Genomic DNA, 24,985 nt, shown 5'->3' on the forward strand with positions numbered 1-24,985 from the left:
AGGCTCAGGCAATCCACTCACCTCAGCCTCCCAAAGGCGCGGGATTACAGGCTGAGCCACTGAGCCCAGCCAGTGACAATTTTTAAAGTGATAGGACACAATGGCAAGGGGCCAAGGTAAGTGGAGAATACAATCATTAAATGCATTTGTCACAGTTTAAGAGCAGAAAAAAAAAATCTAAGCTGAATTTTTATACAAGTCTTTATTTACAACTGTTTAACAACTGTACACTTTTTGTAGTCTTGAAAACATTTTGTACTTGAATGGGAAAATATAGTTTGACCAAATCTTAACTTTATTCTTCATATACATATACATATATTATATGCATACATATAAACACACACATATAATTAATACCATAACAAGTTGGCAGCTGTAAAATTAAAATGAATAAGCAATATCAAAAAGAAATATACGATTTCACACAAAAAACTAAAAATCCATCTTCTGGTGGTTTCTTGGACTTTTATGTTTTCATGATTTTAGTTAAAATTTCTAACTGAGGTTTTTTAACAAGTAATTCACCTCAGAAAAACAATGAGAAAATCCACCAATCTCAACGAATGGTAAATGGTTGGAAAATTCAGTAACTGGTGGAAAAATGCTTGGACATCATTATGTACAATGTTGCCAAATCTGTATTTCATTTGGGAAGTAGGAAATTCAGAGTTCGATGTGGACGTCATTTTTGGATTGTAGCGACAAAAAATGAAACTGTGAAATTGTGAATTCAATAATCAATCAGAAATAAGAATATACCTAGCAATATCCTTTTTGCAAAGACTAAAATGCAAGGTGGGTAACTACAATATCAAATATGAAACTAGGAACAATTCACAGAACAATACTTAAGACATGAGTATAAGGCTTCAGAGCTGGGACTGTAATCAGTACACCTCCAACTCCAATGTACTAAGGTGTTGTCCAGCTCATGTAAAGAGATTAAAAAATACTATGGGGGAAAAAGCCTCTTTCTATCCCCAAATTTGTGATATAATTTATTAATTAAAATAAGGCAAATTATTAAATTACTAGATGTTTGGATTTAGCATTTATTATGTAATCAAAAATTGAATGTTATAAATGGCGGGTAGTTGTCAAACCATGAAAATTGCAAAGCAAGATAAACCTGAAAATTATTTTCTAAGTACAAAGCACTCTGAATTATACAGAACCTGTAAACAGCAAAATTCATGACAGCAATGACATTTTAGTGCATTTGAATTATAAATAAGACTATTAAAAACAAAAGGCTACTGTTAAAAAAAATTAAAAGGCCCCAAATCATTGATTGGCATTTGTGTAGTCATTTCCTATATTTGTAATAAAATGTTATTTATTATTTCAAGCATATTGAAAAGTTCCTTTAACTAATAAGAATCTCTGTAGAACACATTAAATTAGGTCATCAAGAAAATAATAAACTGAAATCACACCATTAATTCACTTGTACTTGAACCATGGTAAGAATTTCATCATAACTTGCTAGGAAATTGACACTACTGGATCAAGTCTGTTTCTTGACCACAAAAATTTTAAGGAAGTAGAAAGCATCAAGGCTTTTCTAACTGGGTAATTTTAGCTAAGCACCACACTGATTCAAAAGAGTTCTGATTAGTCCCTTATTTTCATTTAAAAATTCAAAGAGAAGTCACTATAGATCCTTTTAGCTATACTAAACACTTTAGTAACAGGTCAGGTAGATTAATAAACATTAAGAAATATTTTCATTAGCTAAAACACTATAATAGTAAATGTTTGCTTCCTACATAAAACTTAATTTGATTCATAATCCAAGTTAATAAGAACAGGAAACTCTGGAGGAAAACAGAAAACTTATTTGCATCTTGATGCTTTAAAGGGAAGAAAGTCAAATACGACTTTTGGGAGAAATGTTTAATAGGACAGAAACAAATTGTTGGTAACTTTCATCAGATCTATATAATTTTAAAAGTAATAGAAGAATATGATGAAGTTCATCAACTTTTACTTGAAGATAAATTAAGCATTCCTATCAGTTTGCTTGATAAATGTTAGACAACTACATATTGCCAATTTATTTATTTATTTTTAGAGATGAGGGTCTAGCTCTATCACCCAGGCTGGAGTACAGTGCATAGCTCACTGCAGTCTCAAATTTCTGAGCTCAAGCAGCCCTCTCGTCTCAGCCTCCCAAGTAATTGGGACTACAGGTGCATACCACCTCACCTGGCTTATATCATTAATTTAAAGAATGCATGAAAATGGAAAAAAACCCTGGAGATATTCAGAAATGACTTATGAAATTATTCAATTATATCACTTAAAAAATAAAATACTGAGAATCTGTATTTTAAGAAAGAGTATCTTGAAAACTACCTTAAAGGAATGATGTTTTGATTTTTCCAAGGTCTTTAAAAAGGATTGGTATTAATTTTATACGAAAACAAAGCTTTCCTTAACTATGGTGGTAAAATCAAAGAGTTGTCCTTAATTTGTCTTTGGGCATAACATGCTGTCAAATATCATTTTCTGCAACGATAAAAATGTTCCATTTCTGTGCTGATAGATAACCACTATTCATGTGTGACTACGGAGCACTTGAAATGTGGCTAGGTGACAAAGAAACTGAAATTTTAATTTTATTTAATTTTAATTTAAATCGGCACATGTGGCTAGGGGCTACTGAATTCATCTATAATCTGCTCTTATCTAGATTAACAAGAAGACAACAGAAGTTGCTCTTATCTAGATTAACAAGAAGACAACAGAAGCTACTTAGAGACTTATCCATTCAACAATTAATTGTGGGAGATATTCAGAACACTATTTTATTCTCATGTGTTTGTGTTTTTTAATTTTTTACTTTTGGAGAAAAGAAAGCAGCTTTTTCCCTCAAAGGTCAGAGTCTAGACATTTCTCCTGCAGGGCTGCTCCCTTATACATGTCCTGCCTAAGCAAAACACATGGGCAGAATAGGGGTTAATATAGAAAAATACCAATGCAGAAATGTTACACTATAAAAGCCTGTCTCTCATCTAAAAACAAAACAACTCTGAGACAATGTTCTTATGAGAAAATCTCCCCTATTCTTTGGCAGTGTCCATGTTTAAGTAACAAATATTTCAGGCCGGGCTCAGTGGCTCAGCCTGTAATCCCACGCTTTGGGAGGCCGAGGTGAGTGAATTGCCTGAGCCCACGGATTTGAGACCTGCCTGGGCAACTTGGTGAGACCTCATCTCTACAATAAAAAAAAAAATTAGTCGGGTGTGGTAGCGTGCGCCTGTAGTTCCAGCTACTTGGAAGGCTGAGGCGGAAGGATTGACGGAGCCCAGCAGGTCGAGGCTGCGGTGGCCGGGAGCGGCCACTGCACTCCAGTCTGGGCGACTGAGTGAGACTCCAACTCAAAAAAAAAACAAAAACAAAAAACCCCCCAAATATTTCAGTCCTTTTGGACCACGATTTGAATACTAATATAGTTAAGTTGTAAAGGGAAGAGTCATGGCTCCTAAAAAACCAAAACCAAAACCAAAAAAACCCTCAATAGAACCAACTGAAGACTTTGCTACATATGAACTTAAGAAAATGTCCAAGTTCACAGAGCCTATCTGTTACAGTGGAACTAAGCATACTTTTGCAGCATGCTGACATCTTCAGTGTCTGCATCTCTCATGACGTCCCCCTCACCGTTTTCCAGATTCTCTGGCCTGATAGCTTCTGGAAAGGGACTTGCTTTCTCTTGTCTTTAGGTACATGCAATGATGAAGAAACTACTCAAGTTTGGGGCAGTTTGCAGGTTTGTATTTTAGGAGATAGGCAAATCAAACGTAAGAACATCTTCTGATTAACCATACAATTGTTCAGTTTTTATTAACAGAATTCCGGAAGGCATCAAGTTTCAAGTGTGTTTGCATGAGAGAACTGGGCTTCATGAGTGTCACGTTTATGAGTCTTCATAACGTGACATGTAAACAGTGACTGGACCAGCAGCCCCAACCCAGCTCCAAACAGATTTCTAGACTTAGACCTTCAGACTCCTCACTTTAAGATAACAGAAAATGCCAGAAAGGTAGAGGGGAAGAGGGAAAATAACGAACTAATACTGGTAAAGTGCTATAAATCTTGCAGTAAAGTATACTACATGATTGGAAGTAACAGTAAATAATATTAAGACACATCTCTAATAGTGATGTAAATTAAACACATAAAATGTATATACAGTAATCACTGCCCATAAGTTGACAAATATTACAAGAATAAACATGAATCCTTTTTGTTAATTTTATAACATAACTGCTAAACTAATTCATTTCTTTTGTCAACTTAAAGACCTCTCAAGTGGTAACATCTGCTCAGAAGTCTCCCATATACATTAAAGCCTCAGCTTGCTTTGGTAGTTATCTTTTCCTCATGTTGAAGTTGTTTTTCTCATGATATTTAATCCCTTCTCTAAGCTCAACATAGAAATAATTCAGAATTTGATAACCCCATGGGCTCAAAGTTTGAGGCTGTGGATACCTCTGATTTCAACTTAAGATCCTAAGCACCTAATTCTGAGCTTTATGTTATATGTCAGATACATAACGGCTCATGTTGAATATTGTTTTAAAAATGTCTACTTTTGCCTTCATTTTATTTTATTTTGTTTTTATTTTTTCCTTTTTTTTCTTTTCTGAGTTGGAGTCTCACTCTGTCGCCCAGACTGGAGTGCAGTGGGCAGCCTCGACCTGCTGGGCTCTGGTGATCCTTCCACCTCAGCCTTCCAAGTAGCTGGAACTACAGCATGCGCTACCATGCCCAGCTAATTTTTGATTTATTGTAGAGATGAGGTCTCGCCAAGTTGCCCAGGCGGGTCCCGAACCTGCGTATTCAGGCAATTCACTCACCTCAGCCTCCCAACCAAAGGCGCAGGATTACAGGCTGAGCCACCGAGCCCAGCTATTTGCCTTCATTTTAAACAAAACTTTTGTGGGGCTCCTACGTGTAAGTAACAGGAACATAAAATTGAGCTTACAGTTTGTAAACAAGATAAAGTGACAGATCTATGTAACACCAAGTGGGTCGTGATCTTCAGCCACCACACATTTCATCTTACCTCACAAATCATAGTGTCCCTATAATGTCCTAAATCACGATTTGAGACTTAGTAGCGGCTTAACAGTCTTAAAATGAAAACAAATGTTTTCCCCTCCACTAATAAAGTTATATCATGTGCCCATTATATCATGTGCTCGGTGAATGCCCACTGAAGGGAAGGACAATTTGAAAATAAATTAGAATTTTGTCTACTCTTTCAATGAATGATCATGTAATAAAGACAAAAGATTTTATGTAAACTATTACTTTAGAAACATTTGTTAGATAGTGTAAGTTTTCATTGTATTAAGACTTCCATTTGCTTACATTGTTTATAATTAAGCCATTTCTTACCCTAATAATCCATTCTACTCTCTAGAAAAAAATTGACCTAATAGTCTTCTATTACTTTTTTAGGTTTCTATTCTCACTTACATACTGCATGCAAACCTAATCTTACAGAGTATTATTGGAAAACAGAAAAATACAGAAGAAAGACATTGAATAATTCCTGATATATACATGTATCATAGGAAACATATGGACCCCTCACAATCGCCAAAACTCATATACTTGCCATAATTAGGTTCAGGTCTCATTTCTCAAATAAACCTAATGTTCCTTCCTCTACCATTTCAGTGCAATGTTAAGATTATCCAAGGATATTCATGTTTTAAGACAACATTAAATATAAATTTTGGAAGTTTCTATATTCATCAAGATAATACATGTGAACTGGATTGATAAAAGACTGTTTAAAAACTAACCTGTATAAACTTCCCCAGAACATAATCAGTGATTTAAAAGAGATGGATGCTACCCCATCTGTGCTGTCCTTCAGGTTCTAGAAAGGAAGCTAAATATTAATACTTCTGTCATTTTGGGGAATGGGAGTCAGCAGCAAATTATGGTTTCCCCTTTTTAGGCTTCTGAGAACTGAAAAGTATTTACAGCAAAACTTTAGAACATTTCTGTGCTAAAATTGGACAATAAAACATTTGTTAAAGATTTAAATAAAAGGAATATACACCAATTATTATTTAAATATTTTTACAGAAGGTAAAAAATTGGATGACCTACACTGAGAGTAGCCTTCCTCATATAAAAAACTTCATGATATAAAATATTCAAATCATTACTGTTATAAAGAATAAGCTCTGAAACCTCTTTCTAAATGTAATGAAACTAGGTTTCATAAACTGTCATTTTGACAGGATTATAGAAAAAGAGATTGTCTTTATTGAATGGAACCCTTTTATTTACATAAATGGAAACATTTTTTTAAAAAGTGATCATTTTCAAAGATTCTGGTATCCCATTTTACTTTGTTCAGTACAGTCTTTCATCCTACTGTAGGATATCACAGAGGCATCACTGTTAGGAAGGACAATGCTACATCAGTTTGATGGTCATTTATAGGCAAAAAATCTCTTCATAAGAATAAAAAGCTAAAATATTCTTTAGTTCAATGAACAGACAACAAGAAACACTTTGTCTTTATGTCATTATTTTGCTCTCAACAAAGAAGCAACATGCCAAGCACTTTCCTCTCACTTCAGAATCAAAGATGTCTTATCCACGTGGTTGTAAAACTAGCTGGGTTTCCACTAGCTGTGGGCTGTGGATGCGTCTCTGCTAAATCTCACAAGTTCCAAATGGGGTTAACTGTAACACTCCTGGAGTCTGAGATCAGGAAAACTGAAGATTAAATGCAGAGAGTGAAGAGAATTTTTAGATTTTTCTGATTTTTCTTTCGAGATCATTCTTATATTGGGATAACGATTTTCAGGTTGTTTTTTTTTTGAGTTGGAGTCTCACTCTGTCACCCAGACAGGAGTGCAGTGGCCGCTCCCGGCCACGGCAGCCTCAACCTGCTGGGCTCCGGCGATCCTTCCGCCTCAGCCTTCCAAGTAGCTGGAACTACAGGCGCGCGCTACCACGCCTGGCTGATTTTTGATTTATTGTAGAGATGAGGTCTCGCCAAGTTGCCCAGGCAAGTCTTGAACCCGCGGGCTCAGGTAATCCACTCATCTCAGCCTCCCAAGGGGTAGGATTACAGGCTGAGACACCAAGCCCGGCTGATTTTCAAGTTTTTAACATAGTATTATAAAACAAGAGATAAACTGCTACTGAAAAGGAGATATGAGCAAAGTGGCTCATAAATAAAATGCAACTTTTCTTCAACCTAACTCATTTATCACTCACTCACTACTGATCTATTTTCACAGCATGAATTTTTATCCCTTTATGAGAACTGAGACATATAGGCTGATGTTTCTGAATGAATAACATTTAGCTTAATTTTGTACATCTGAACTTTTCAATCACTTTCATTATAATCTAATCATCTCATTAAGCCAATTTTACCAGGTAAAGGATATTTAATAGAAATCAATCAATCTTGATAAATTTTGGAACCTGGGCCTTTTATTTTGGGACTTATTTTTCTTGGTTATTATAAAGTAATAAGACAAATGATAATTTCAAGATTATTTTAAAATATCATACAATTGTTTAATTTATTCTCTTTTCAAATATGATAAATTACACTATTTGCTGGACTGTTTTCCTATTACAAACTTACTAAATGCACAATGTGGGACATAAATGCCATGTTTTAAATTCATTACTTTGTATTTTCTCACCCTGGCTAGAAGAAAAACAGAAAATTAGCTTTTTGTTTCTAAGATTTCAGACACTTGCTCCTACTTGACAAAGTAGTACTGCACTTACTCCACTGGAGATGCTGGGACTGCACAGGCAAACAGTGGCTTCAGGAAGCTACTGTATACAAGGACTATGTGAAAAGACAGTATAGCATCACTGTCATCTAGATAAAGCTCCTAAATCTTTTAACTTCCAGATAGACCATACAACATCATGAACTTCCTGGGGAAATATTAATCATTACTGGAGAAAACAGAAATGTCAAATACTCTGTCCAAAGCTGGAAAAGGGAAAAGAGGTTATCCCTGCTACAGTTAAGTTTTATTCCTAGATTTCTGACACCTGAAGTATATTCAGAGCTATTTTTATAAAAGCCTGTTTTGTTTTTAAACATTAAAAAATGTTTAGAAATACGATGTCTTCTATGTAATGAAAGTGATATACTAAACTTTAAAGTGATAGTAAAGAGGAGTGAACGTCATACATGTAAACACTAAAATAATAGCATACAACAGATGATGAAAAATCAGAAGTAAAACTTCTTTATAAAAAGCTTGGCACCTTGCAACCCAATTAGAGAAAAATATCTGGCTAGGTGGATGGATTGGTAGGAGACCCGGAATGGGGCAGGAAATAAAGGAAACAAAAATTATAACTTCTCGTCTCACAGAATAGAGCTCATTCAGTGAATGGTTCATAGACTTGTTTTCTTTTCTTTTTTTTTTTTTTTTTTTTTGAGTTGGAGTCTCACTCTGTGGCCCAGGCTGGAGTGCAGTGGCACACTCACAGCCAGCACAGCCTTGACCTGCTGGGCTCAGGAGAGCCTGCCTTAGCCTTCCAAGTAACTAGAACTACAGGTGTGCCCCACCACACCTGGCTAATTTTTCTTGATTTACTATAGAGACGAGGTCTTGACAAGTTGCTGGTCTGGAATCCCTGGGCTCAAGAAATACTCTTGCCTCAGCTTCTCGAAGTGCTGGGATTACAGGTGTGAACCATTGTGCCTGGTTTTACTGTTTTCATCTATATTATTCTGCAGGTATAATTCCCAAATAATTTTAATTTTCCAAGGTTAACATACATGTCCTAATTTGCTTTTTTTTTTCTTCTGAGTTGGAGTCTCACTCTGTCACCCAGATTGGAGTGCAGTGGCCGCTCCTGGCCACCGCAGCCTCGACCTGCTGGGCTCTGGCGATCCTTCCGCCTCAGCCTTCCGAGTAGCCGGAATTACAGGCACGCGCTACCACACCCGGCTGATTTTTTGATTTATTTGTAGAGATGAGGTCTCGCCTGCCCAGAAGGGTCTCGAACCCGCAGGTTTAGGCAATCCACTCACCTCAGCCTCCCAAAGGCGCGGGATTATAGGCTGAGCCACCGAGCCCGACTCTAATTTGCTTTAAGACAGTTGAATTCTTCATGTGATTTCTGAAATAAGGGTGGAGGTAAGAACTATCTTAAATAGTTTTACATCTTTTATTGTCAAAATTTGTATCCTGATCAGGTGTGTTTAGACTCCTGCAACCCAATGATTCTACTCACATGGCTGTCTCCATTTTACTAATTCTTGCTACATTACGGTCTTATCAGGCAGAAACATTCATACTGTGCTGGATTTCTGTACTTAATGTAAAAAATTAGCACAATGCATGGAGTTATTTTTGAGTATATTCTAACACCTTTCTTCTTATCTGAGGACAAATAAAAACACTACTAATTTTTAGGTTAACTTTCTTATAAAAAAGGAAGGATTTAAAATCAAACACTTGAATATAGTTTCTGAAAATTCTTAATTACATTTAGCTTGAATTAAAGTTACTAATTTGTATTGAATACACAGAACTAAATAAAACCTGAACTTCCAAATAGCAAGTATATGAAATAACATTCTCCAATTCAGTGACCTATCTATCTGAAAACAAACCAAAAATCTGATCTAATTTCAAAAATGTTTTGTTTTTTAAAAGAATGGGATATGGTGCAAGAAAAAGGCTGAAGGAAAATGTAAATATAATTTGGGACCAAATACTTAAACAAGTCAATATGGAAAGTTAGACAGGAGGCATTTCATTTTCAAATGAATGACATTTTGCATTTAAATAGCACCTCATATATACAAAGTGCTTTATCAATGTAAGTAAATGTAGTTTACAATCTGTTAACAAATGTAAGCACTTTGAGGCAACCTAATACCCAAGAAAATCTACTTAGTAACAAATTCCTGGACTAGCAGATGTAAGAAAAAATGTAAAGGAACCTGTCATAATATCACATACAAGAAGTTACTTATTAATCTTAATGATATTAAGATGTCATATAGTAGAAATTACTGAGAAATGGAAAACAAATGAGGCATAAGTCAACAAACAGCCCACAGGTAAGGCTACCTACACTTGTAAATATATGAAAGATAAATCTTTTAGATGTGGAGAGGAACTGAAAGTATAAATGTCAACCACGTTGCATGAAACCAGTGCTGTTACTAAGATATTCCAAAAATACCATAAAAAGTAATGCACCGCCCAATTTTTTCTTGTTATTTACCCCAAAATAAGCTCACCAATGCACTCACTTCTGCCAGCAAATAAGATAGCAGAAAATAAAACTTCATGTAATTATGCTTTAAAAACAGTCTCCAAATCTTCTGATAAATTTAATTTCCTATAAAACAATGTGAAAATTCATTTTTTCCCAAATAATTCTACCAGGTGCCTTAAAAAGATGTGATTAGCACCTATGCCAATGTATTTATGTCTTTGCAAAAAGAACACTTGTCAACCATTTTGTATAGTAAATATGCAAGTTATTTGGAGTGTATCTGGAAAACAATGGAAAACACAGATTAATACATCATAAAAAGATTAATTCCCTTTAAACAAAGACATTCTTATAAAGCATGATAACACAGAGGCACAATAAAGAATATAAATAGTATATCAATTATTGGCAGAAAATCTAATTCATTACAAAGCTTACATTTTGAGGAAGAGGACATTTTTATACAAAGAAAAGTACTACACTATTATACAACATTTTTAATTGAACATGTACAAATTTTTGGCACATTAAAAGGAACTGAAAGGACTACAAAATAAGGAATAAAGAGACTAAAACAAAGATACAGAAGAGAGAAAAGACCCTCAAAACGAGAAACATAGAAGAGAAACATAGAAGAGAAACAAAAAGTAAGCTGGCTGAACTTCCTGAAATGTTGTTATATGTAACAGAAGTATGCTGTGAATGCAGGTGGTTTTTAATTTCTAATGGCAAGATGTCTCTACCTTGCTGTGGCTGATTGAACGTGGCCTGGGTAAGATCTTCGTGTGCTGGTTGCTTGCCTTTGCCTAGCCAGAAATGACTGCCCTGAACCTGTGCTAGCCAGTCTATCTTCAGCTGCCTTTTTATGCAGAGTCATTCCCTGTAAGATTAAAAAAAAGGAATCAATGAAAAAATAGTGGAACACATTCTCACAAAAGAAAATTTTGTCATGCAAAATTTGTTACATTGTATCACATAGCACGATTAGAAATATTAATTCTACTCATTCAATATTAAAGTCTTACAGAGTCTGTTTAATTCCAACAATTAGGTCCAAATCTTCTTTTGGAAAAATTCAGGCTTAATTGGCTGATTTCACAATAACCAAAACAGTGGATAATAGAGATACAGTTTTTGAATACATTGCCCATACTCAATCATACTTCCCTTTCAAATTAATTGTATAAGGTGATTTTTCAAGAAAAAAAGCGCAATTGATTGGCAGTGGATGATTCATTTGGGTTGTGGAAATCACAAATGCTTGTGTTGTTTCTTATGGTGGAAAGCCACACAAGGTATTATACATACCACCATGCTGTTTTTCTTCACTTCAAGGAAGACTTGTACTCTCAAACAAAGACAAATTCCTTATAGCCCACAAGAGAGGGTCTTTCTTGAAGACAGGAGAAGGGTCGCCTATTCACTTAGGAGGGAGAAGAGGCACCAAGCTGGGCCCAGAGCATCTGAACAGGAGGGAGGAAATCTCTAGAACATGCCCTGACCTCATGGAGGAGTGACAACAATGGCAGTAACAACCTGACTTTACCAAAGACGGAAGTCTGAGTAGATCAGGAAAAAAAGCAGTTTTTTGGTAAGCATCTAGCAAACAGGTGAAGAACCCTAGCCAGAAAAACATTAAGCAAGCTGCTGTTTAATCTCCCCAATGACTAAATGCAGGTAATTGCTGGGCAAAGTGGAAGCTGCAACAAGGAAGGATGAAGCAATTGGGAGGCAAAAGGAGAGCCAGGTAGACATGCCATGCTATATGAAAAGAAATACAGCTTTCATGGAATAAGATGACAACGCACAGAAGACAGGAGACTAGACGATAAATCTTCCTATCTCTAGGTAGTTTCTATGGAAAACACAGTTCACAGTTTTGCATTTTTAGTACAATTTCAGTCTATCATATATAGTAAAATATACAACATTTTCCAAATAAGAAAATCTAGAATGTGTATTCTTAGCTCAACTTGAAATCAAAGTATTTAAGAATTTAAATAAAATTGACATATTTATTGGTAATCTTTAATTTATTAATTTGGCTACATATATTAAAATTATATTTTATTTAAATATTCCTAATTTTTCCACTTTCCCACATTTCAAGCAATTTATTCAAATTCTCCACACACTTTTAAGACTTCAGCCCATCACAAGGCCATTCTCTGAACTATCTAATACCTTTTCCCAGCACTCATCACCTTCACTTTGATTAAGTTTCTGAGATGCAGAACTTTCTGAATGTAAACATGAAAGTTTTATTATCTGAACATAACTGTGTGGCTCTATTTGGAGTTATTCCATCACTTTTGGAAGAATTGACAATTAGGATTATTTAGTACCATGTCACAGAATAAATATATCTGGTTCTATAAGAAACACAATATGTGAAGTCATAAAAATCAGTCAAGAGTATGCAATCACAGGGAAAAAGTATGAAATTACTCATAAGGTTTGAAGTGCAGAGCTTCAAAATCACTAACACTAAGGCTTAAGGAGGAAAAAGAAGAGACAGAAGCATTGAAAATCAGGACTAATTCCCAGAGAAATTCCTTAAACATACAGTTTTAATTTTTCTACTTTATAATTTTAATTTCCAAGAAATATTTATTTGTTAACAATAACAGTATTCTAAATCCACTATGACTTCCTCTTTAAAAAAAAAAACAAAACTATAATAGTATGTTAAATGTATAGTTTTGACCAAGGTTAATATAGATGTGAAAATAACATCATGAAATTTATGAATTGTTGACAAGGATCGAATCATATTAGGAAGCCAAGGACACTAATTTTTTTTTTTTTTGAGTTGGAGTCTCACTCTGTCGCCCAGGCTGGAGTACAGTGGCATGCTCAAGGTGACTGTAGCCTTGACCTGCTGGGCTCAGGCAATCCTTCTGCCTCAGCCTTCCAAGTAGTTGGAACTACAGGCATGAGCCATCATGCCTGGCTAATTTTTCTTTTTTCCTTTTGTGAGTTCTAGTCTCACTCTTGTTGCCCAGGCTGGAGTGCAGTGGCATGCTCATGGCCACCACAGCCTCAACCTGCTTGTCTCAGTTGATCCTTCCGCCTCAACCTTCCAAGTAGCTAGAGCTACAGATGCATACCACCATGCCAAGCCTATTTTTTTATTTATTGTAGAGACAAGGTCTCACCACGTTGCCCAGGCTGGTCTTGAACCCCTGGGCTCAGGCAATCCTCTTGCCTTAGCCTCCCAAAGTGCTGGGATTACAGGTTGAGCCACTGGACCCAGCCAGACACCAATTTTGAAAAGGCAGTATCAATTATAACCGCAAAATAAAAGCAATTGTACTGGGCTAATAACAGAGCTATAGGGCCAGAGGGGGATGTTAAAAGGAATGTGGTCCAATTTCCTGTCTCAGACAACTAACGTTTTGAAAAGGCAGAAGAAATGGTTTTACTGGGAAGAAAAAAAAAGGAAAAAGAGAGTCTGGGAAAAAAATATTGAAAAAAATATAGCATTCTTTAAAATCCACAGTTATTCATATCCAGACCAGAAAGTTGATAAGCATTAGTTTTTTGGTGTTGGAATATTCAATTTCAAAACCTCCAGTGGTTCAGTGTGTGACACTGTGAACATTTTCCCAAACCCTGTGAGATAAACCATCCTCAATCTAAGTACCATCCTGCACTGAAATAGTAGTCTCATGAAACAAAAGCTACTGTATGTGTGTTTAGATATCATGTCTCTTTTCCTTCACAATAAATGGCTCTGAGGGTCAAAAATTAAAGAGACTTATCTTTCTGGTCTCTAGAAAGGTTTTCAAAATGCTCTAACCCAATTTATGGTGGTTCTCATGTCTGCTTTTCAGTTCAAGATCAGCATTAAGGTTTTGTTAGTGTGTGTGTTAGGAAAGCAATTACTTTTAGATTCATTTTGTAGAATTACTTCTATAGTAAAAGGGATATAATAAGTATTACACATTCATAAAATTTTACAGTATATCCTCAAGTGCTGTTTTCTTACCATATTGTACCAGGCACTAACAATATATTTCTCCTCCATCTCTCTTTGACTCTTTGTTTTCTCATATTCTTTCTAAAAAAACAAGCACATGTAAGTATGGAAATATATAAAATAATGAAATAAAATTTAAAAACTTACAATTGACTATCTAAATCTATGGACACAATTGTATAACAAGACATCCAGAAAACAGAGAATCAAAAAGCAAATATTTTATTGCATAATATATAGTAAACTACCTCTAATGAGTGGAACAGTCGGTCCCGTTCCTGGAGTTGATTTTTAAGAGCTTGTATTTCTGGTGCTGCTCCTTGATTCTGTTTAGGATCTAAAGTACGGATAACCTGCAAAAAGTAATAGAAGAAAAATTTTAAAATTCTCATTTAAATGTAACATCTAAGAAGGCAATTATTATTTTTTTTTTACAATATTATTACAGAAACGTGGGGTACAAGTGAGTATTAACTACATCAATAGGATGCATGCAGGTGAAGTCTGGGCTTCCGGGCAGTCCCTGGTAGTGGACCAGGCACTCTTTGTGTTGTCACATGCTCCCCAGCTTTTCCTTTCCTTCCTCCCCTAGCAGTATCCATCTATCCCTCCCTTGTGCTAATGGATTAATGTTCAGGGTCCACTTATGTGTGAGAATGTGCAGTATTCATTTCTTTGTTTCTGTGATAGATCACTTAGTATGATAGTCTCCAGCTGCATCCAACTTGCTGTGAAGTCTATAATTTGCTCTTCTTTATGGCTGTGTACTACTCCATCGTATATATATACACCATATTTTCTTTATTCAGTCCACTTTCAGTGGGCAGTAGGGTTGTTTTCACATTTTTGCTATTGTGAACAGTGCTGCAATAAACATATGTGTAGGTGTCTTTTTGGTAGAGTGATTTATGTTCCTCTGAGTATATTCCCAGGGGAAGGACTGTGTGGAAGGTAAATTTTTACTTCTTTTAGGAATCACCACACTGCTTTCCATAGAGGCTGAATTAGTTTGCACTTCCTCCAACAGTGTAAAGCATTCCCCTTTCTCCACACCAGTGCCAGCATCTGTTGTTTTTAACTTATTAATGATAACCATTCTTACCAGGGTTAGGTGGTATCTCCCTGTAGCTTTGATTTACATTTCTCTGATGACTGGTGAGGCTGAGCATTTTTTTGTGCCTGCTGGTTGCTTGTATTTTGTCTTTTGAGAAGTGTCTGTTTATGTCCTTAGCCCACTTTTTAATGGGGTTGTTTTTCCCTTTCACTTTGTGTGAATTCTTTGTAGATCCTGGATATTAGGCGTCTATCAGATATATAATTTACAAATATTTTTTTCCCATTCTGTGGGGTGTCTCTTTACTCTCTTGATGGTTCTCTTGCCGTACAAAAGCTTTTCAATGTGATGAGGTCCCACTTGTCTATCTTAGCTTTTATAGCATTTGTTTTTGGGGACTTTGTCAAAAATCCATTGACTACTCTGATGAGAACAAGGGTGTTTCCTACATTTTCCTCTAGGATTCTTATAGTTTGAGGTTTTATGTTTAGGTCTTTGATCCATTTTGAGTTGATTTCTATATATGGTGACAGGTAGAGGTCCAATTTCATTCTTCTGCATGTGGTCAGTCAGTTTTCCCAGCACCACTTGCCAAATATGGTCTCCTTTCTCCAGTGATTGTTATTGGTGGCTTTGTCAAAGATGAGTTGGTTGAGACAACATGATTTCGCTTTTGGAATCTTTCTTGTTCCATTGGTCTATGTGCCTATTCCTGTACAAATAACAGGTTGTTTTAGTTACCATAGCCTTATAATAAAGTTTAAAGTCAGAAAGTGTAATACTTTCCACTGTGTTCCTTTTGCTGAGGATTGTTTTAGCTATCTTGCTTTGTTTCCATATGAATTTCTGTATTACTGCCAGGTCTGAGACAAAACAATGTTGGTAATCTGACAGGTATTGCATTAAATCTGTAGATTGCCTTGAGTAGAATGAACATCTTTGACAATATTGATTCTTCTGATCCATGAGCATGGAATGGTTTTTCATTTGTTTGTGTCATCCTTGATTTCTTTGAGCAGTGTTTTGTAGATCTCGATGTAAAGGTCTTTTACATCTCTGGTTAGGTGGATGCCAAGGTATTTCATTTTTTTGTGGCTATTGTGAATGGGATTGTGCTTTTTATTTGGTTCTCTGCCTGTTGCTGGTGTATAGAATGCAATTGTCTTTTGCACATTGATTTTGTACCCTGAGACTTTACCAAAGTAGCTTATCATCAGTGCCAGGAGACCTTTGACAGACTCCTTAGGATTTTCAAAGTATAGAATCATATAGTCTGAAAAGAGGGATAGCTTAACTTCCTCTTTTCCTGTTTGGATACCCCTGATTTCCTTCTCTTGCCTGATTGTTCTGGCTAGGACTTCCAGAACTATGGTGAACATGTGGGGTGTGAGTGGTCATTCTCATTTTCTTCCCTTTCTCAGGGAGAATGCTTCCAGCTTCTGCCCATTGAAAATGTTGGCTGTGGGTTTATCATAGATGGCTCTTAGTGTTTTGAGAAATGTTTCCTCTATGCTTAGGTGCTCAAGAGTTTTTATAAAGAAGGGATGCTGGATTTTGTCAACTACTTTTTCTGTGTCTAAAGATATAATCATGTAATTCTTGGTTTTACATCTGTTAATGCGTTGAATTATGTTTATGGATGAATTACATTTATTGGGAAAAAAATCAGGTCAGGTACAGTGGCTCACATCTTAATTCTAGCACTTTGGGAGGCCAAGTTATCCCTCTTTTCAGACTATATGATTCTATACCTTAAAAATTCTAAGGAGTCTGTTAAAGGTCTCCTTGCACTGATGATAAGCTACTTTGGTAAAGTCTCGGGGTACAAAATCAATGTGCAAAAGACAACTGTATTCTATACTGTACTCCATTTCTACAATAATTTTTAAAAAAAATAGCTAAGTGTGGGCTGGGTGTGAAGGCTCACCCCTATAATTCCAGCACTTTGGGAGGCTGAGGTGAGACGGTTGCCTGAGTCCACGGGTTCGAGACCAGGCTGGGCAACTTGGTGAGACCTCATCTCTATAATAAATCAAAACAATTAGTTGGGCATGGTGGCACATGCCTGTAGTTACAGCTACCTGGAAGGCTGAGGTGGAAGGATCGCCTGAGCCTAGCAGGTTGAGGCTGCAGTGGCCATGAGCGTGCTACTGCACTCCAGCCTGGGCAACAGAGTGAGACTCCAACTCAAAAAAAAAAAAAAAAAAAAAGCTAGGTGTCTTGTACACTTATAGCCCTAGCTAATTAGGAGGCTAAGGTGGAAGGATTGCCTGAGCCCAGGAGGTCAAGGCTGCAATGAGCTGTGATTATGCCACTGCACTCCAGCCTGGGTGACAGAGTAAAACTCTGACTCTAAAGAAAAAAAATCAAATGATAAACCTATGAGAATTAAAGGCTATTTTACAAGGGTGCTATAAATTGAACATATGAAACAATATTAATTGCTTTAACTTAAAAAATTTTTAATGAATACATAATAGTTGCACATATTTTTAACTTTTTAATTATATAAAATAATCAATTATAAAAAGTAATTCTGGCTTAAAGTTAAAATGAATAAATGCAGTCAGGGGCCATGTAACATTTGGACCAAGAATGAACCACATATATGATGGTGGTCCCATAAAATTATAATGAAGATGAAAAATTCCTATCACACAAATAATTACCATTATGTTACTATTTTCCTACACAATTTAGTATAGGCACATGTTATACAAGTTTGTAGCCTAAAAGCTATAAGCTTACACTAGAAATACCAGATAATGTTAACTGATATATGACTACACAGCAGACACTACTGACAGCTGTCTACCTTTTTCCTTTCCTCTGATTTGCTTTGGCTAGCCCTCTATCTCTGTACAGGTACATACTCCAGGGAATAGGTCCTGACTGGTTTAAGCCTATCATGGTGATCCCACCTCCTCTTCTGCTGGCAGTGTGGTTTGGGCACTGGCACTGGATGCAATTCTGGTTGGACTTCTGGGAAAGGTCTTTTTACTTTTCCCTCCAATACTTTTACCATCAAAATGTTCAAGCCCATGGAAAACTTGAAAGGGCAGAATAAAAACCCATTTAACTTTAACCTAGACTCACCATTTGCTACACACACATGCACGCGCACGCACACACACACACACATAGAAGCTTGTTTCAGGGACCATTTTAAAGTAATTTTCAGACCTCATAACACATAAGCCTTAAATACTTCAATGTGAACCTCCTTAGATTAAAGATATTATACTACATAATCATAATACAATTATTAGCTGTAATAAAATGAACAATTCTATAAAATCATCACTATTTAATAAAAATCCAATTTCCACAGGTATCCCCAAAATGTCTTTTATAGTCCTCTACTCCAATCCTAAATTGGCAACTAGGTGGGTTTTGTTTTCTTTTTTGTAGTTTTAGACTCAGAGGTACACATGCATATTCGTCACATGGACATATTGTGTAGTGGTGGGGACAAGGTCTCAAGTGGCCCATTCCAGATAGTGAACATTGTGCCCCACAGTAGTTTCTGAACAGGTACAGCTCTTTTAAATCAGAATAGCTTCCCATGCTTTCCCATACTCCTCTGCCTGTTTTTATTTTTTATGACATTGACTTTTAACCCGAATTCTGGATTTACTTGATGGTCTCCTGAAGGTGTTATTTAACTTGTCCCAATAAATGTCATTTTTCTTGTGACCTAGACATCAGGTCTAGAAGAGTACTTAGGCTCAGGTTAGCTGTTATTTACAGGAGCACTGCAGGAGACAGGATGTTGGCTGTCCTACCATCAATTAATGTTGTTAATTTTTATGACTGGTGGTGACTGCTACTCATTTTCTACACAAGGTATAATTTCCTTTTAGCAGCTGGGGTGACCTATTTTGATAATTGCTTCTTGCTCAGGCTCTTGTTTTTTTCTTTTGTTTTTGTTTGTTTGTTTTAGAAACAGTGTCTTGTTCTGTCACCCAGACTGGAGTACAGTGACATGATCATAGCTCACTGCAGCCTCGACTTCCTGGGCTCAGACTATCCTTCCACCTCTGTCTCCTGAGTAGCTGGGATGACAGGCACATGTCACCACATCTGGCTAGTTTTTAAAAAATTTTGTGTAGGCTGGGCATGGTGACTCAAGCCTGTAATCCCAGCATTTTGGGAGGCCAAGGTGAGGGGATTGCCTGAGCCCATGGGTTTGAGAACAGCCTTGATAAGACCTTAGCAAGACCTCATCTCTACAGTAAATAAAAAAATTAGCCAGGCATGGTAGTGTGCATCTGTAGTTCTGGCTACTTGGAAGGTTGAGGCAGAAGGATAACCTGAGCCCAGCAGGCGACACTAGGGTGGCCATGAGCATGCCACTGCACTCCAGCTTGGGCAACAGAGTGAGACTTCAATTAAAAAAAAAAATTTTTTGTGTAGAGATCAGGTCTCACTATGTTGACCAGGCTGGTCTCAAGCTCCTGGCCTCAAGCAAGCCTCCCACCTTGGCCTCCCAAAGAGCTGGGATTATAGACATGAGCCACTGCGCCTGGCCCCAGTCTTTTCGTTTGTTGAAAGATTTATCACGTTTTTCTGTTACTAGTTCTCTACATGAGAAGTCACGGTACTAGACATGTACTATATTTTGAGACTTCAGTGAAACATGATCAAAAAGTACAATGAGAACATCCAGAAATCTATACCTACACTTTTGGCTTTCTCTAAGTATTTTTTATATCGTTCTTCCATTTGTTTCATTTCCTCTTCTTTCTTTCGTAAAGCTTCTTGTAATTCTTCAATTTTTAAGGCTGCAGATGATACATAGTAAAAAAATTTAGATTGTAGAAACTTCAAAAATATTTCAGTTGACTTACAATAAATAGTTAACAGCTTTGAGAGATTGTTCGGTCTATTTCTGTACATAATTTTAAAAAGCTAATTCATAATTTTTTTTTTTTTTTTTACAAAAAGCTTTTCTTATAAATAAACAAAAGTTCCAGTATGAAAACACATAAATTAACCCTTTGCACCTGGATGTACCCTCTCTGAGACATAAAGAGATTGCTGGTGATTATACAGGACAAACTTACACAAGTACACATTTTCAAAAATGTATATTTCCTTAAAGTTTCCCTTTAAATTGCACATATATATAAAAAAGAAAATAAACAGATGGACTATACACTGAGTAATGATCTATCAGTTTAGAAGTGGTTTTCAGGAATCATGAGTACATCCTCCCCCCACCCCCCCTTTTTTTGAGTCACATCTCTGCCTCCTATACTGGAGTGTAGTGGCACGCTCATGGTTACTATAGCCTTGACCTGCTGGACTCAGGCGATTCTTCTGCCTCAGTCTTCCAAGTAGCTGGAACTACAGGTATGCGCAACCATCAGGCAAATTTTTTGATTTATTGTAGAGACGAGGTCTTGCCAAGTTGCCCACGCCAGTCTCAAACACTTGTGATCAGGCAATCATCTTGCCTCCACCTCCCAAAGTGCTGTGATTACAGGTATGAGCCTCTGTGCCCAGCCTCTTTCACATTTTTGAACAACAGATTGGACAATACATTACATATTATTAATGTGGGAGGAAGAAAATGAGACTGCATTGTCTGCTCAAACAGAAAAACACCAGTTGGGACACATCAAACAAATTACTACCTTACAACATGTATCAATGAACCTATAAAGCATGTTCACAACTGTTTCACATACTATACCACATATTAGAAAAATATGATATAAAATTTTGATTTTTTGGGTCATAAATAAGCTTCTCAATGTCCAAAATTCCATTATAGGCCAAATATCATTACATTAGTTCTAATGCTATACTATTTCATATGAATTTGTTTTTCAGTATTTCATTAAAAAGTACAGTCAAGTTGCTGGGAGGTGATCTGCTAGATGTCGCCCAGTGCAAAGGGTTAAGAAGTATCCATTGATGGATGAATGGATATACAAAATGTGGCATCTATATATACAATGTAATATTATTCAGCCTTAATTCTGGTACATGTTACAACATGGAGACACGGTATGTGAAGCAAGCCAAATCAAAAGGAAACATATTTTATGCTTCCACTTATATGAATTATCTAGAATAGCAAAATTTACAGAGACAGGAAATAAAATAGTGGTACCGCGGGCTGGGAAGAGGCAGAATCAGAGAGCTACTATTTAATGAGTAGAGTTTCAGTTTGGGATGACAGAAAAGTTTTGCAGATAGGAAATGGTGACAGTTTACAATAATGTGAATGTCTTTGATGTCATTGAATTGTACACTTAAAATGGCTGTTTAATTATGTATATTTTACCACAATAGAAAAAGGGAAAAATCTACAAAAGAATTAACAAAGTCAAGCTACCCACATGTGTAAATATCAATGGAAGTAGAAGTCTGGCTACCTTACATACAACTACAATACAAACATATCCAACCTCATATAATATTAGAATCCATAGTTAAGGAAAAATTCATAACTATAATTACAAATTTAAGATATTATAAAGATGATTATATATGTTATCTATACATAAAGCAAATTCTTTAATTGCTAGAATATGTAATAGGGCCTGGCCCATTCCTTAAAGAAAAATTTTATATAAACTCATTATCAACTATGTATGGCCAGCCCATTTTATAACTATACTAATTACTCACAGCTGTTGTTAAATCTTGGCTCAAGATCTTCAATAATGGCTCTCTTCTTCTGGAGTTCATTATTGGCTTCATGTAGTTTCTCTCTATAAAAAAATACAGTACACTGTGTCATCTGCTGTTTCTGTATTTTTTTCCCACTTCAAATTAAAATTTATAAGTTCTTTATACTTGGATTATGCTGGCATTCCACACAAGTGCTAGAAAACAAAGATGAAAAGACTAAGATAACATGAACTTAATCTGCTTTAAAAATAAGAAGACAAATTTTCTCTTTTTGTTAGAAACAACAGTCATTTCTTTTACATAAACATGCATTAAGAGAGGAGACAGATTTTTTCCTGCTTGGGAATAAGGATATTGTAAAAATTTAAATTTAAAACCTTGTAGAGGCCAGGCGCGATGGGTCATGCCTGTAATGCCTGCACTTTGGGAGACTGAGATGGGAACGCTGCTTGAACCCAAGAGTTCAAGACCAGCCTGGGCAAGATAGTGAGACCCTGTCTCTGTAAAAACAAAACAAACACCCCAAAGCAAACAAAAACAAACAACCACCAACTATGCAGAGATTTTACAATGCAAAATCTTGTTGCAAAAAAACGAAGTGCTAAAAAATAAGAATTAGCAGAAATACTATACATCAATAAAAGAGAAAATTAATAAAACATGCAACTACATGATTATATCTCACAGAATAATGTTAAGCAAGGGAAGTCAAATGGTAATAACATATGGTTTCATTTATATACATTCAGAAGTGTGAAAACAAATGGAGGGTGAAACAGATCAGCACTGCAGCTAGTTTGGAGATGCACTCAATCAAGTGGAAGGGAGACTGAAGAATCCCATTGGATTACTGACAATATTCTATACGTTGATCTCGGTTACATAAGTATGTAGGCAAACATTCACCAAGCTGTAAACTTAGGAACTCAGGATATGTGAACTTTACTATAAGTCATATTCCAATATAAAAGTAAAAGAATTAATAGAAGGCAACTGTTAATTGCCTTTTTTCCATCATTCCTTTTTTCCCTGGTATTTGCATAATATAAATAATTCTGCCTTTATAGTATGAGGGCACAACCCAAAAAAACTGGAATTATCTTTTGGAAGGTGGGACCCTTGTTGTACAGGCTAGGTAAGTAAGTGTTCTAGGAACATATCAGCATCAGTGTAGCAGCTAGCATTGTTGTGAGGATGTGTTGAGCTTCAGTTGAATTTTCTTTTTTAAATTCTTTCATCATGTTTGCCTATTTATGATGGGTGATTTATGAGTGTACCTGCCCACACTATGCTGAATGTTCAGCAATTTTTGACCAAAAACAGCATGATCCTTGTGCCCATTCCTCTCTACTCACCTGATCTCACCCTTTTTTTTGTTTCCCCAGATGAAAAAAGTCCTCAAAGGGACATATTTTACTGATGTGAAAGAGACAAAACAAAAAATGGAGAAGCACTAAAAGGTATAAAAATTGACAGGCTCAAAAACCATTTTGAGCAGTGGAAAAAGCATCTTGATAGGTGTACTGCATAAAACAGAGAGTACTTTGAAGGTGACTGAAGTTTGAACATGTAAGAATAAATATACAATTTTTTAGTAAATAAATTCCAGGGTTTTTTTGTTCTCCCCTTGTATTTAATATGACACTACACAGCATGGTTAGGAAAAAAGGCTGCAAAGCAGATAAAGAAAAACACTAAAAAGAAGGAGCACTTTATTATGACTATTTCTGATCATTTCTATGTATAATACTTAATAAATCTTTTCACAATAAATAGAAATCATTCCAAACCTTAGAAGTCACACATATCTCTAAACCCTTCCCAGAGGCAACCAAAATCCAGAATTTTAATCATTCTAATAATTTTCATGATTGTTTTATGACCCTTGTGTCATTCCTAAACAATATAGTGCTTAATTTTGCCCAATTTTTACTTTACACATGTATTATTCTGACCTGTATCTTTTATTAAGCATTATGTTCTTGAGATGCATTTGAATGTACCTCATTCTATCATTTTTCAACTGGTGGACATTTGTATTGTTTCTACTTTACTTTTCTGTGATTACAAACAATGTTCCTCCATATTTCCTTCTACTAATTCCACAAGTGGAAAGCAACATCTCTAGAAATCTACAGTATATATGGTAGAACTGAGAGATTACAGAATGTGTGCATGTTCAAGCTAAGAAGACTGATGTATACTCCTACCAGCAATGGATGAGAATTATCACTGCCTAACATCTTTAGCAATACTAATCGATAGTTATAGTATATCTGATTGTTAAAATGTTTACCAGTTTGGTGTGCTTTACATTTGAATGAGACTGGCTGTATTTTGAGATATCTATGGGCCCTGTGATGGCTTGCATTGTGTCTTCCAAAAAGAAAAATCAAAGTTCCAATGCCTAGGATTTGTGAATGTGACAGTATTTGGAAACTGAGTCTTTATGGATATAATTAGTTAAGGTAAGGACGTACTAGATCAGGGTGGTCCCTAAATCCAATGACCTGTGTCCTTATAAAAAGGTCACGTGAAGACACAGACATACAGAGAAAAGAAGGCCATGTGAACATGGAGAAAGAGATTGGAGTGAGATGTCTACAACCTAAGGAGCATGAAAGATTGCTGGCAGCCACAAGAGGCTAGGAGAGGAGCACAGAGAAAATTCTCAGAAACTTTGGAAGGAGTCAACTTGCTGACACCTTGATTTCAGACTTCTAGGCTCCAGAACTATGAGAGAATACATTTCTGTTGTCATAAGCCACTTGGTGTGTGGTGATTTTTTTTATGGCAGCTAGTACAGGCTCCATCTTCACTAATAAATCCTTTATAATGAAGATTTTTACCATGTAAATGATTGAACACAGAACAATGAACAGACAGTAGTTTTGTGAAATAATAGGTATTCTATTTTTTGTTATAAAGGAATGGGACATTAAAAAAAAATAAGGATAGAATTCAGTACTGAATTCTCATTGTAGGTAATCTCATTAAGGCCAGAAGTAACTTTCTGTTGTTCTAGTACATTAAAAATTTGACCA

General features: G+C 35.9%; 1 protein-coding gene across 1 annotated transcript in view; it reads right to left on the reverse strand.

Moving 5' to 3' along the window:
- Positions 1 to 10,320: 10,320 nt before the first annotated feature.
- Positions 10,321 to 24,985, reverse strand: part of HOOK3 (hook microtubule tethering protein 3) — a 111,939-nt gene continuing 97,274 nt past the window's right edge. The window contains exons 17-21 of the mRNA XM_021713288.1: positions 21,939 to 22,021; positions 19,980 to 20,080; positions 14,491 to 14,595; positions 14,252 to 14,323; positions 10,321 to 11,140 (exon numbers count right to left, since the gene is read on the reverse strand). Coding sequence (XP_021568963.1) covers positions 11,000 to 11,140; positions 14,252 to 14,323; positions 14,491 to 14,595; positions 19,980 to 20,080; positions 21,939 to 22,021 — 502 coding nt within the window. The 3' untranslated portion in view covers positions 10,321 to 10,999. The remainder of the gene's footprint in view (positions 11,141 to 14,251; positions 14,324 to 14,490; positions 14,596 to 19,979; positions 20,081 to 21,938; positions 22,022 to 24,985) is intronic.

This window comes from Carlito syrichta, unplaced genomic scaffold (assembly GCF_000164805.1).
Source record: "Carlito syrichta isolate Samal-C Ts95f unplaced genomic scaffold, Tarsius_syrichta-2.0.1 Scaffold304409, whole genome shotgun sequence".
In the NCBI taxonomy this organism is placed as follows: domain Eukaryota; kingdom Metazoa; phylum Chordata; class Mammalia; order Primates; family Tarsiidae; genus Carlito; species Carlito syrichta.